The sequence below is a fragment of the Galeopterus variegatus genome, unplaced genomic scaffold, assembly GCF_000696425.1.
Source record: "Galeopterus variegatus unplaced genomic scaffold, G_variegatus-3.0.2 Scaffold1725, whole genome shotgun sequence".
Classification (NCBI taxonomy): Eukaryota; Metazoa; Chordata; class Mammalia; order Dermoptera; family Cynocephalidae; genus Galeopterus; species Galeopterus variegatus.
The window spans coordinates 23,667-38,748 of NW_007727836.1; the positions used below are offsets into that span (position 1 = coordinate 23,667).

General features: G+C 46.2%; 1 protein-coding gene across 1 annotated transcript in view; it reads right to left on the reverse strand.

Annotated features, from left to right (window-relative positions):
- CCDC61 (coiled-coil domain containing 61) overlaps nucleotides 1-10,333 on the reverse strand; it is a 13,527-nt gene extending 3,194 nt beyond the window's left edge. Inside the window, 5 exon segments of the mRNA XM_008578584.1 lie at nucleotides 39-268; nucleotides 5,594-5,755; nucleotides 6,767-6,924; nucleotides 9,847-9,929; nucleotides 10,186-10,333. Coding sequence (XP_008576806.1) covers nucleotides 39-268; nucleotides 5,594-5,755; nucleotides 6,767-6,924; nucleotides 9,847-9,929; nucleotides 10,186-10,333 — 781 coding nt within the window.
- Between the last annotated feature and the right edge of the window lie 4,749 nt (nucleotides 10,334-15,082).

Here is a 15,082-nt window from a genome sequence, read left to right on the forward strand (position 1 = left end):
GAGGTCCAGACTGAGGCCAGGGTCCCCGCCCCCCCGGCCGCCCGCTCCCTCCCTCACCTCCTTGGCCAGGCGGCGACAGTCCTGGCTGCGGCGGCCGGCCGCCCGGTGCCCGAGGCCGCGCTCTTGCCGAAGCTCCAGCTCCAGGCCACGGACGAGTCCGCGCAGCGCCTCGGCCTCCTGGCGCGCCGCCCGCCCGGCCAGCGCCTCCTCCCGCGATCGGCCCAGCTGGGCCTCCAGCTCGCGCTTCTCCGACGCCAAACGCGACACTCTGGGAGCGACGGAGTAACAAAGCCATTAACAAAAGCATCGAAAGATAGAGAAAAAACTAACAAAAAGTGTGATGGAACATTATGGAGACATTAAATAAGACGTAAATAAATGTAGAGATATATAATCTGTTCATAGATTGGAATACTCACTATTTATAAAGATGTAAGCTGTCGCTAAATTGTTCTATAGATTCAACGCATTACCAATAAAAATTACAAGTTTTGTGTGTTTGTGCTAACAAATCTATTCTAAAATTTATATGGAAGTACAAATGGCCAAGAATAACCAAAATATTCCTGAAGAGGAAAAACAAAAGTATGAAGACTTGCTCTATCCAGCATCAGACTAATTATAAAGCTACAATTATTAAAAGAGCATGGTGTTGGCACAAGGATAGATTTATAAACCAATGGGCGAGAGAGCACAGAACCTCACCAATACATAAACGTTATTTGTGATAATGGCAACAATTGTTGAGTAGTAGAGAAAGGCCACTCTTCAACAAATGGCATTGGGGTTATTGACTCATCATCTGAAAAAAATACGAAAGAACCCCTACCTCACCAAAACTTAATTCCAGGTGGATTGCAGAAATAAATGTGCAAAACACAAAGAATTGAAGATGATATAGGAGAATGCCTTCATGACGTTGGGGAGAAAGGATTTCTAAGACAGGACAAAAATTACTAACTGTGAAGAAAAAAATTTGTTAGTGTACGTAAAAATTAAGAACTCTGCTCATCAAAAAATATCTCTAAGAGAGCGAAAAGGCCAGCTACAGAGAGGGAGGAGGTTTCTAAAACATAAAATCAACAAAGAATCTGTATCCAGTTCTTTATAGAACTCCTGGAAATGAATAATAAAAACATGACCAGAAAAAAAATAGATAAGACAGTTGAATAGACAACTCACACAAGGGGAAATCCAAATGGCTCCTAAACATACGAAAAGTTGCTTAACGTCATTGGTAATTAGGGAAATGCAAATCAAAACAACCAAAAGATGCCACAAAGTGTTATAACCACTTTGAAAAACAGTTTGGCACCAAGGTCAAGGGTTAGATCCCCGAAACAGTTTGGGCTTGGCATTATCTAGTAAAGCTTAAAGATATGCACACCATATGACAAGCAACTCTATTCCTGGGGATCTTACCTAGAGATGTATGAGTATTTAAACCAAGAACCATGCTCAGAACAGTGTGTGTGTGTGTGTGTGTGTGTGTGTGATAACCCAAAATTGGAAATTACCAATTTCACTGAATGTTAAAAATAAATTATGGTAGGGCCGGCCTGTGGCTCACTTGGGAGAGTGTGGTGCTCATAACACCAAGGCCATGGGCTCGGATCCCATATAGGGATGGCCAGTTAGCTCACTGGGTGAGCGTGGTGCTGACAACACCGAGTCAAGGGTTAAGATCCCCTTACTGGTCATCTTTTAAAAAATAAATAAATAAATTACGGTATATTCACTCTAAGAAAAAATATACAGCAATGAAAATGAATGAACTAGAGCTACACAAAACAGCATACATGAATCTTAAAAAGATGTTAGGCAAAATAATCCAGACACAAAAAAGTACATGCAATATAATTCCACTTATATAAAGTGCAAAAAGAGATTCGATTAAATTATATTGTTTAGAGATGCATACTTCAGTGGCAAAACCATAAACAAAGCAAATGAGAGAGAATCAGAGCATTTGGGAGAGTGGTTGGAGCACGCAGGGTCTCTCCCAGGAAAAGACACAAGGCAAGTTTGGGGAAATGGCCACTTTCAATTTCTTAACCTGTGTGGTTGTTACATGGGTGCTGGCTTTATGATAATTTTTTTAAATGTACATTTATGTTTTACACTCTTTATTTTATATGTATTATTACATTTCACAATAAGAAAGGAGAAAGTTAAGTAGTGAGAAACAGTGGGACAATTGGGCAAGGAGGTGCCATCCCCCGAAATTCTGATGTAAGTGGCCTGTCTGGGGGCAGCACAGGCATCAGGAGTTTTCAAAGCTCCCAGGATGATTTGAAAGTGCAGCCAGGGAGAACCGCTGCACTGGGTGGGGACTTTAAACGAGGGAGCCAGTTCTCAACAGCTGAACTCAGTCTCAACACCACCTGGCAGTAGGAAGTGCACAGCATTACTGAGGAAGGTGTCTGAATCCAAATCTGATTAAACCTATAGGATTAACCACCACTTCAGAGGAGGACATTAAACAACACCATGGTGATATAATCAGCAAAATCAGACTGGAAAACTCTACAGTACAAATAACCTGGTTTCTTCCACAAATAAATAGCATGAAAAAGCAGTGTGGGGGAGGGAGGAGACTAAAATAAATTAAAAGAGATTTAAGAAACAACACCAGGAGGGCTGGCTGGTTCGCTCAGATGGTTACAGGGCAGTGTTGCAACACGAAGGTCAATAGTTCAGATCCCTGTACTGGCCAGCTGCCAAAAAACTTAAAAATTAAAATAAATAAATAAGAACATCTACAAACTGCAGTACGTGGCTGTATTTGGATACTAATTCAAACAAACCAATTACAAAAAGGACATTCATGAGATAATTACAGAAGTGTGAATATATATATACTGGGTACCAGATGACATTATAGAATTTTTATCAATTTTGTTGGATGTGATAGCAGTGCTTATATTTTTTAAAATATCCTTATATGTTAAAGACACATATTGAAGTGTTTACAGGATGTCTGGAATTTGCTTCTCGGGAGAGGGGAGGGGGTAGATCAAACAAGAGGGGGAGGGCTGGCCCGGTGGTGCACTCGGTAGAGTGCGGCGCTCCCGTCGAGGGTTCGGATCCCATATAGAGACCGGTCCGCTCACTGGTTGAGCGCGGTGCGGGCGCGACACCGAGGGTTGCGATCCCGTTACCGGTCACGAAAAAAGACAAAAAGGAAAAAAAAAAAAAAACAAGAGGGGGAAAATGTGGGTAAGTGTTGAAGCTGGGGCACAAGTACATGCAGATTATACTACTGCCTACTTTTGTATGTGCTTGGAATTTTTCCTAATAAAACATTTTGAAAATCTGTGGTTCCCCGCCACTCTCCAAACAGCTTCCCTTTCAGCCCCTCCCAGCGACTCCTCCCTCCCTCTCCCCCAACCTCCCTCTCCCACAGGGCTGCAGCCAGGCTGCACTTCTCAAATGCAGTTCCCTCCTTCCAGAATGCTCTCTCCTCCTCCTGGCAGGACTGACTCCACTCATCCAGGGAAGCCTGCCTGCCTCCAATGTTCTCTGCTCTCCCAGCTCTCCGTAAATTTCCTTCCTAGCACCAACCGCAAAAGAGCTGGCATTTATCAGTATGACTGTTTTCTGTCTGGATCCCCACCCCGTGGGGACAGAGTCTCCATGTGTCTGGTTCACTGTGTAGGAAACGGCTCTGTGGCCATGCTGCCTGCATTCAACTCGCGACCTTGGGCAGTTTCACTTCACATCTCTGGACCCCAGTCCATTTTTTCTCGTGTGTGAAGAGGAATAATAATAATAATACCCACCTGTAAGGTTGTAGGAATCTATGAAGAATATTTAGACCATATCTGGTATAAAGCAAGCACTCAAAAAAAGAAAAAACAGGGCCCGTGGCTCACTCGGGAGAGTGTGGTGTTGATAACACCAAGGCCATGGGTTCGGATCCCTATATCGGGATGGCCGGTTAGCTCACTTGGGTGACCATGGTGTTGACAACACCAAGTCAAGGGTTAAGATCCCCTTAACAGGCATCTTGGAAAAAAAAAAAAAAAACAGTGCTGGGCAGTGTACCTGGCATACAGTATGAACTTGATAAATGCTGAATGAATGAATGAATCTTAGAGCCTTCCAAGCTCCCTATCTCCAGGCTGGGAAGAGGAACTTAAGGAGCTACTGACCAGCGGTGGGATCTCAAGTTACCCTCTCCAGCTCGGCGGTTGGTTCCGAAGGGCAGAAGGCGCCACCTTGTGGCCTTCTTGAGACAGACACACGCACACGTACCAGAGGGGAGTGCACGCTCACAGCTTGAGGGCAGATCCTGAGGATGAACTGAGATGAAGCTTACCGTGCTTCCCACGCTGGCCTCCCCATTGCGGCTTTCCTACCTCAGCCCAGCAGTGAACAGCCAATATCCTCCGGGAAGAGGCACAGGGTTGCCCAGCCCCATGAGTTCCCATTCCTGGGAGCACAGAGGGTTGATCCTCCCTGCCAGCACTTACCACTCAGTCCTGGGCTAGCAGCCACCAATAAGGCAGAATGGCTAGCTGCCTGTATCTAAGGTCTAGCCGAGCCAGATTACTCACTGTGTGAGCTGGGGCAAGATCCCTAACTTCTCTGTGCCTCAGTTTCATCCTTTGTAAAATGGAAATGATAGCAGTGCCTACCTTGTAGGGTAGTTGTTGAGGATAATATGAATTAAATCACAAAGCACTAAGCAGAGTCTCTGGCACACAGTTAAATGCTCAATAAACATGAGCTATTGGTATTGTTATTACTATTACTATTACTATTATTATTATTACTAAAAATACTATTAGTCCTTCCCCATGAGGTGGGACTCCCCCAGGTAGAGACCAAGGCCCCAGTTCAGCTCCCCCAGAGCAGCACACAGAAGGCATGCGTGAATAAATATGCCAAAAGCCTTTCCTGTCTTCCCTTAACTCTTTCAGTCCCCTTGTTCTCACCACATTCCCACCTAACACAAGGACTTTGCACATGCTGTCCCTTCTGCCTACAGTGCTCTTCCTCAGCCCCTTTGCCTGACCCACCCCAATACCCCATCTGGTTCCTGTTATAGCCTCCCACAGCCCAGGCTCCCTTTCCTGCCTAACCCCATCTCCATTTGCAATGATATACTCAAGTGGTTATGTGATTAATGTCCATCTGCCTCCTGGGCTGGGCATGACATGAGGGGCAGAGAGGGGGCCAGCACAAAGAGGTGAAAGTGGATTCAACTGAAAATAGCTCAACCTCCCACCCTGCCTTGGCACATGCTGTTCCCTTTGCCGAAAACACCCCTCCGTTACCAGGCAGGGTCAGGTCCCCGCTCTGGGATCCCCCAGCCCCACCCACTCTAATCTTCACTGTCTGCAGACAGATCTATTTCCCTCACTGGACTGGGAGCCCCAGAAGGGCAGGGCTAGGATAGCTTCAGTCACCACTGTGTTCCCAGCACCACCCAGCACAAGGCACGCACAGAGGAAGGGCTCAGAATAAATACCCATACACGGTGAATAAGGGCCGCCATCTTCCCAACAGTGCCGAGCATGGGGCCCCCGTAGTGCATGACTGGAGGTACCCCCACCCCACCCCAGTCGCCCCCCGCTCCAAGACTCACTGCTCCCGCAGGTGCCAGATCTCAGTCTCCCTGGTGTCCCGAGCGTCCTGGCCATCCAGCCCTCGAAGGCGGCCCAACTCCTCCTTCAGTGAGCGGATAATGCCCTGCAGGACCACAGGGTCTGGCTTGCCCTGGTACGGGAGGGGCAGCGGGTAGTGAATCCTGAGGAGGGGGGATTAGAACCGTGGCATCTTAGAGGCCAAGAATCCACCAAAGGGTAACTACAAAACTCTGAGATTCTTGGAGTATGAAAACACATGCCAAAAACTTCACCCTCCTAGAGGCTTACATTCTAAATACAGCTTCAAGACCCCTCCCTGCCCCCAAACCCCTTACACCAGTCACCACCCCCGTGTTACTTGAAGCCAAGAACAATCCTGATCCAGATTCCACAATAGAACATTCTGGTTGGCCTGACCTAGGTCACCCCTTGGCTGAGGAAAGTAGGACACCTTGATTAATTGCCTCACCAGATACTATTCACAGAAGGTTGGTAACTTCCCGTTAGAAATCCAGGAGCTATTAACAAACGGGGTAGACACTGTCCCCCAACTACCCAACAGCCATTCCCAAATCCCTTCTTTGCTGCTTCCCACTATAAAGACTAAAAAGTCAGACATTTGTTTTCCCCACATCCCTTCCATGTGACTGCTTCTGGCCAAATATTATGGGTAATCTGTTGGGAGTCTTCTGGGAACCCTTCTGTTTTCCTGACAAAAACAGCAGACGCAATTAGCAAATACAGCCCTGTCCCTCTTCTTCATGCCTTAATACAGATACAATGCCTGGAGATCCAGCAGTTATTTTGTGACCATGAAGAGATAAAGATGAGATCAAAAAGCCAAAACATTAAGGATGACAAAAATAAATAAATAAATGAAACAAAAACAGAAAGAGCTAAGTCCCTAATGGAACTGTTGAGTAGCAGCCACCTACCTAGACATCTTATTATGTGATAAAGTATTATTTGTTTGGGGCACCAGTTATGGTTATTCTGCTACTTGTAGCCAAATACAGTACTAAATGATACAAACCCCAACACCAAAGATCTCAAAGGCAAGGCTTAACCAATATCCTCACCTTACCCTGGTTACCAGGGGTTCCTGAGGTCTAACCACATCCTCTCCCACCTTGCCCACCAGCCTGGGCCTAGAGCCAGCCCCTTGTCCCCACCTGTCAAACTCCACAGAGTAGATGAGGATCAGATAGCGCTTGGAGTTGAGCTGGGCTGATCTGGGGGCCAAAGAGCCTGGACGGCCTCCCATCTTGCGGTTCCGCAGGGACTCCAGGTCGGTGTAGGTCAGCAGGTCTAAGGTGACTGACTCACTGCTCTGTCAGGAGAGGAGGGGAGTTGCTGCTGCAGGACTCCATGTGGCCACAATTCAGAGCACACAACCCATACACCTGGGCCACGCCCCTTCCTATTCTCTGGGCTGGCTGGGCTTTCCTACACTGAAGCTAATGATCAAGATGGCCCTGTCCCAGGGGCTAGCACAAGGACATCATCAGAGGGAGAAACTGAAAAGAACCTAAATACTCAACTATGGGGGACAGTTTAGATTTGTGACTCTCCAAGTGTTGTTGGCAGATCCCTGGGGGTCCCTGAGACCCTTTCAGGGAGTCCATGAGGTCAAAACTATTTTATCATAAAACTAAAACCCCATTTGACTTTTTCACTGTGTTGACATTTGCACTAAAGGTGCAAACATAATGGTGGGTAAAACTGCAGGCTCCTAAGCAGAAATCAAGCCAGTGGCACCACACCGTACTAGCAGTCACTGTATTTTACACAGCCATGCAATCTCAGCAGGGGGCTGGTAGGGAAGAGGAGAAATAAAGAAACAAATAAATAAATAAAACCCACAGGAAATGAACCTCAAGAATGTTCTTGATGAAGCAGTAAAAAGTATTAATTTTATTGACTCTCAACCCTTGAGAACACATCTCTTTACTATTCTATGCGACGAAACGGGAAGTACACACTAAGTACTTCTGCTGCATGCCAAAGTAGGGCAGTGGTCTCAGGAGAAGCATTTGTGCAATTGAGTTTTCAGCTAAATAAGCCACTTTTTCATGGAACACTATTTTTACTTGCAAGAACAACTGACAAGCAAAACTATGGTTATTCAGACTTGGATATCTGGCAGGCATTTTCTCAAAAACGAACAAAGTGAGCCTGTCGCTTCAAGACACAGCTAAAGGGTTGGTTGCCAATAATAAAATTCAAGCTTTGAACTTGAATTAGAATTAGAGTTTTAGAAAACTTGTATCTGCCACTGTGTATTTGATAGCTTCTAGCTGTTCAGACTTTCCTGGTGAGATCAGTGGGGATATTAACAAATGTGACTTCCTGATTTGTAAAAGGAAATATGTCAACATTTGGAAGATATGCACAAATCAGTGAACCAATATTTCCCAAATAATCGATACATGATGTTACAAAATCATGCACAGGTAAAAAGTGCAAAGCGCAAAATACATCAACAGAATTTAATGTAACAATACTAAAAGTTCATTGATGACATTTCAGATTCCGCACTGCAAACTAACCTTTAAGAAACTACCACTTGTCGAGTATTTAGTGTGTTAGCAAAGAAGGATAGCCACAATTATCTGAAAAGTACTCCCTTTTCCAACTACATATCTGTGTGAGGCAGGATTTTTCTGCATATACTTCAACCAAAACATATCACAACAGACTGAATTCAGAAGCACACAGGAGAATATAGCAGTTTTCTATTAAGCCAGACATTAAAAAGATTTGCAAAAACATAAAACAATGCTACACTAATTTTTGTTTTAGAAAATATATTTTTCATAAAAATATGCTATTTAGGTTAACACATAGCCTTAAAATGTTATTTAGGTTAACATATAGCCTTAATAGCCTTGTTATTGCTATTTTTAAGTGAATTCATAAATATCTTTGAATTTTTCTTTTTTAATATCTGACAAATAACAATATTTGTTATTAGTAATTTGACAAACAAATATTGATAAATATAACCTGCATAAGTAAAAGCTCTTTGGTGACCTCAATAATTTTTAAGAGAATATAAGAGTCATGAGACCAAATAGTTTGAGAACCACAAGGTTAAATAAATCACGATGCACAAGTATAATGGAATACTAAGCAACCACTAATGATGATAAACTCAGTAGTTAAAATAATAAAAATACATAACACCTATATAGCACTTATTATGAGCCAGACTCTATTGTAAGCTTTTTTACATATATTTCACTTAATCTTCACAATACTATGAAATGGAAACTACTATTATTCCCACTTTACAGATGGGGAAATCAAGGCACTGAGGGGAAGTAACTGGCCCGGGGTGCCCAGCTAGTAAGTGACAGTGATGAGCCCAGCTAGTAAGTAACAGTGATGAGTCTGAATTCAGAGTCCTGCTCTGGGTCGCTATGCTATACTGCCTATAGATACTAAAATATTAACAGTCTGGGTGGAGGATAGAAAAGGGATTATAAGGGACTCTCACTTTCAAAGTCACACATCAACGTTAATATCTTCACAATTTTATGAGTGCATATTTTATCTGTTATCAGAGAAACAATATACCTCATAGTTTTAAAATGTTACCTAAATACCATCTGTATCACTTTCAGTTCAAACCTGCTTTTTTTTTCCTATTAATAATTTCAACTACTTGACATGATTTTTTTTTCAATTGTCTCTCTCCCACTAGAATGTCAGCCTCACAAGGACAGAGATTTGTCTCTTTTGTTCACTGCTGTATCCCCAGTGCCTACAATGGTGCCTGGCAAATGGTAGATGCTCAGTAAATAAAACAAATGAATGCCTATATTCATTGACATGACTAAATTTTCATGAACTATTGTTGAATCTTTTAAAAGCGGGTTGCAGAATACCTTGGAAAATATATCAACTATATATAATTACAGGTCTGCAATATATACACATCCACATTCAGAAATAGAGAAATACAGAAATGGCTGGAGTAATTTTCACCAAAATATTAACAGAAATGAGTATTAGGAGTAAAGTGATTTTTACTTTCTTGTTTATATTTCTCTGTGACCTGAATTTTCTACATGAGAATAATTATCATTAGAATCAGAATAAACCATTTACATTTGGAAAAGAAGAAAAAGATAGCCCTGCTCCTGCAATGAAAGATAAGGTAAAGAATCTTGGATACATCTAATAGGCATCTACCCCCCAGGACTCTGGAAGACACAAACCCCCCTCGACCCCCAGCCATGGCTCCTACCTGGGTAAGAGCCGACTCCAGCATGTTACAGAAGATGTTGAACTGTTTGAAGTTCCCTGTCTTGTGAGTCAAATCTTCGATGACTGGGTGGAGAAAAAAGTCCCTTCTGAGGTCTGACCACTTGTCCAGCCCAAGGGGAATACATCTAAGCTCTTCAACTCTCCCTGACTCCTGTGCCTCTGGCCAGAGGAATGAGGCCTTCTCCTCCTCCCCACCTTGGAGAGTTTCTGGTCAGAAAGAATGAGGCACATGGGCAGGATTCTGACTAGCTTCATCTTCTGGCAGAAGCTGATCCCAGGGGAGGAGAGGTGAGCTCACCCCAGGGAGGCACACACTCACAGCTGGCATCGAACTCGCCCCGCCACTGGTCAGCTGTCATCCGGTCCTCCACCTCCAGCTCCAGCACCTGCCCAGAAACCACTACCCGCACGGCATGCTCCACACCCCGGAAGATGTAGTCCACCTGAAGGCCCGCTGGCTGGTCCATGGCCAGGGCTGCTGGAGAGAAGAATGAGACAGAGACCTAGAAGGGCTGAGAGCCCAGGTTTATGAGCTGCAAGGCCAGGATTCATACCCTGGCTCTAGCATTTATCAGCTGTGGAACCTTGGGAAAGTAACTTCACCTCTCTGTGCCTCAGTTTCCTTATCTGGAAAACGGGTATAATAATGGCACCTACCTCATGGAGTTGTTGTGAGAATTAAATTTGGCAATACACATAAAAGCACTTAGAACTGTGTCTTACACATCACTACGTCCAATACATGCTGGCTAATAGCAATATATGATTATCAACCAGAGAATCATGATTAATACTTTTAATTTATTAATCCTTATATTCATTATACATTTATTATTATTCATTCATTCATTCATTCATTCAGCAAACATTTGTGGAGAAAAATTAAGCTGGAAAGGGGGACATGCAGTATTTGGGAAGGGTACAGCAGAACTTTTAAACAGGGGGTCAGAGCAGGCCTCTCTGAGGACTGATATTTGAGGAGAGATGGCAAGCCATTTGGCTATGGGGGAAAGTGCTCCAAGTCAAGGAGATAGCCAGTGCTATGTATTGTCTATAACACACTTAAGCTATTTACATTAAATTAATAATTGATTGTATTAATTAGACTGCTGTAAGGATAACTACCTTCTCTTAGCCAATAGAGCTATGAACTGTTAGTTCTACAAGGAGCCGGAGAAGAGGATGAGACCCCTACCCTCAGCCCAGGATTCTAGGGGGTGTTCAGAATGGGGGCTCCAGGCCGCCTGTGTTCCTATCTAGGTTCTTCTGTCTTTTTTTTTTTTTTTTTTTTTTTTTTAAAAGATGACCGGTAAGGGGATCTTAACCCTTGACTTGGTGTTGTCAGCACCACGCTCAGCCAGTGAGCGAACCGGCCATCCCTATATGGGATCCGAACCCATAGCCTTGGTGTTATCAGCACCGCACTCTCCCGAGTGAGCCACGGGCCGGCCCCTATCTAGGTTCTTCTGTATGCACACGGGCAAGTTACTTAACCTCTCTGTCAGCCAGATTCTTTATCTGTAAAGCAAATGCCATCCTGGGTGCTGTGGATTTGATAAGAAACCAAATTATATCCCCATCTTCAAAGGGGGGCAACGGACAGATGGATAAAAATGTCAAGTAGTGGGAAAGGGGATGTTCGGGGGGGGGGGGTATTCTTTTAGCTAAGATGGCCAGGGAAGGCCTCTCTGAGCAAAAGCCTGGGCGGGGGAAGGGGGCGGTACATGAATATCTGGGGAAAGAGTGTCCAGGAAGTGGGAAGAGCCAGGCAAAGGCCTGAAGGTGGGATGTTACTGGTTTGTTACAAGAACAGCAAGGTCATTGTGGCTAGGAGAGAGTGAATGAGGGAGGTCTAAGTAATTAGATCAGAGATGTAACAGGAGCCAAATGACGTTCATAAAGGTCTCTGTAAGCCCACAGGATAGCAGTCTCCACCTCCTTGGACTGGTATAAGGATTAAATAAGAGTGTTAATTAAAATCCTTGGAGAACTTAAGCAATGCCTGACACATAGCAAGCATTCCATACATATCGGCATTACCATTGTTATTGTTATTACCACTTTGTTGTTTCTGAGCTTGAAAGGACTATAGAGACAAGCAAGTCCATTCCCTCCCCAGCGGAAAGATGGGGAAACTGAGGCTCTGCAAAAAAAAAAAAAAAAAAAAAAAAAAGGGTCCAGTACAGGGCCCCCCAAAGCTGTTCCAAAGACAGAGCCACCAACTCAGACCATGAGAACTCCCGTCAAGGCCTGGTCTCCTTCTCTCCCCACCACCTCCTCTAGTCCTCACACTTTCCCCAGGAAGTCCTTCCAAACGTCTAACATCAGAAAATATTATATTGTGAGGCAGAAAATGATGTGTCCTGAAACTCCAGATCAGTGATTTTTAACCTTTTTAGTGTCCCTGAGCCTTTGAAAATCTAATGAAATCTCTGAATCCTCCCCAACAAATATGAATAGTCCCACAACCTTTTACAACTGAATACTCCCAATAAATATGAATAGTTCCCCACAACCTTTTACAAGTAATTTCAGGGACTCCCAGAATAGTACCCTTCCCCCACCCCCCAGCCTATCCACAGATCCCTTTTCCTCAGAGACCCAAGGACAAGCCTGAGCCCTAGGCGTCTTGACAGGCACCTCTGTCTCTAGACTGGAGCTCTTTTCTTTATTTGGGGAAATGGTGCTTTGGAGTGCTCATGAAATCTGGGGAAGCCTTCCTCTGGAATATTCACACTCTTGCAATTGTGCTTTCATTTGCTAGGCATTCAAAGGTCCGGGTTAATAATACTTGATCTCGCTTCAAACAAATGGGGGTGGGGAGGGGCCGGTAGGGGGATCCGAACCCATGACCTTAGTGTTATAAGGCTGCGCTCTAACAAACAGCTAACCGGCCAGCCTGGCCCCGCATTTCAGCATATTCCTCATCCTCTCTGGCCCCCACTGCAGTACCAGGCAGCTCTGGCCCGCCCCACCGTGCCCTACACCCCGCCCGCCGACCCCGCCCCTCAGACTCCGCGAGCCAATCAGCGGCTGTGCCGTCCAGGTTACCAAGGCGTGGGAGGTATTCACGGAACACCTGCGGAGACGCTCAGCACCACTGCCCCCCTCATGGTACCCAACTCCCAGGAAGAGACCAAGGAGAAGAAAGGAGCTCATCACACCCCATCCGCGCCGCCACCTCGGCCCTGACCTCCTCCTTCCCCACTCCCCTGCATAAGACGCCCATTCTCACCCAGCGAATAGCCAACCCTTTCCTCCTCCAACTGCCTGATATCATTAGCCGCACCCCGCCCTCAACCCCAGATATTAAGCCTCCGAATATTCTGCCTGAATTCAACCCTACCCTTAACATACATACTTCCCTCACCTCTACAAACTTCGCCCGCTCCCCTCCCCTATCCCCTCTTCTAGGCATGTCAGAAGCGCTCGGTAATTGCTGATGGAATAAATCCCACGCCCTTGCCAGCTCGACCCGCCCCCCATCCCTAATCCCAGCTCCCCATTATTCATTTCCCAGACGGCCACGGAATACTGGGCTCCCCTTCCCCTCCTCTCCGCAGAACCTTCCTCTCTCCATCCCAACCCCCTCCCCCCAGAGTCTCTTATTTCATCCTCCTCTCCCTGATTTGAGGGGGAGGGGAAGCCACACTCTCCTCCCCATACCAGCTTCCAATGTTCTCCTAGGGTTCCCCCATATTCTACCTGAATTCTGTCCCTCTCATTATTCCGCCTGCATTCTGCCTACATATTTGCTCAAGGTTCTATTCTACACACACCCCACTTTCAGCCTGTATTCCAACACTCCCATATTTCACCTGGATTGTGTTCCCTCCTAAATTGTATGTAAACCCCACCACCACCACCCATCCGCGCACACATTTTCCACCTCTCGTCTTCGGAGAGGTCCCCTGAACACCGCCCCCCCCCCCCTATTCTGGGATTCCCTGGGCCCTGAGGCCCCTCCTCCCCTCCTGCAGCCGACCCTGTCCCTCTACCTGCATCGTCCATCCTTGCTTCGTGACCACAGGCCCATCCTGGTTGCTGATTTCATTCCAGTCCCACGTCTCTCCTAGCTCTTCTTCGCCTCGGCCTCCGGACCCGCATCCCGGCTGTGCCTTCTAGGCCCCGCCCTCGCCGACCCGTGACGTCATCACCCCAACCCGGCATGAGCCTCGTGGACACCCCAGCACCCCATTCGGGCCCACACATCTGACCCCAGTTCTCCCGCCTCATGACATCATGGCTCCAGCACACGCACACTCAGTCTTCCAGTCCCCAGCCCTCTCTCCCTCACCTTTCACTACGGTGACCCCTTCTCCTTTCCAGTTACATCACCATCCCTGGCTCCTCCTCACGAATTGTGCTCCCGATATCTCACAGATTTCACAGCCCTCACCTCAGGGCCGGAACTCAGAACCCTCCACGCTGGGCTCCCCAAAGACAAATCCACATCACCACCTCCCACACCGGACATGGGAAAGTCGCCACCCCGGCAGCCCACACCCAATAGCTGTTTTCCCACCCTCTGCAGCCCCCAGCACCACTGATTCCAGCTCAGCCATGACCTAGCTGGCCTCTGCAGTGCAGCGCACCCCCCTACATACACACGCATGGCCTGGCCTGTATGACCCCTCCTCGCCCCCATTCTGAGCTCAATTCCCCACGTGGGTGAATTTGAGCTGGCTAGAACTCCCTCACCCTTCACCCCTGCACTCCCCCAGAATACAGACCAAAGCCTTCAACATAGCCCCCATGTAATGTAATAGACACAAAAGCCCTTTAGGGAACCCCACAATCCAGACTTCCACAGTGCACACTGCAACTCCCTGGGGTGTCCAGATCCCCTCTTCCATTGTCCCTCAAACGGTTTTTGCCTTAGATAAGGATCATGAACACTTACCAACCCAATGACTCACCCTTAATTCTGCTCTCTGGTAGGTATTATAACCATCCCCGTTTTACAGAAGATGAAACTGAGGCTTGCCTAGGATCCCATAGCAATGGACAGGAACGTTTGTCCCTCTACTCATTACTCAGTGCCCATCCCTGACCACCTCTCATTTCCTCCCAGAACTCTCTGCTCCCTTCCCTCCCAGCACAACCCAAATGTGGCTTCACACCTTGAGTATGGCACATGCTACAGGCTGGTGACTCCTGGGTTCAGATCCCAGCTCCACCACTTACCCACAGTGTGAACTTGGGCAAGCCACTTG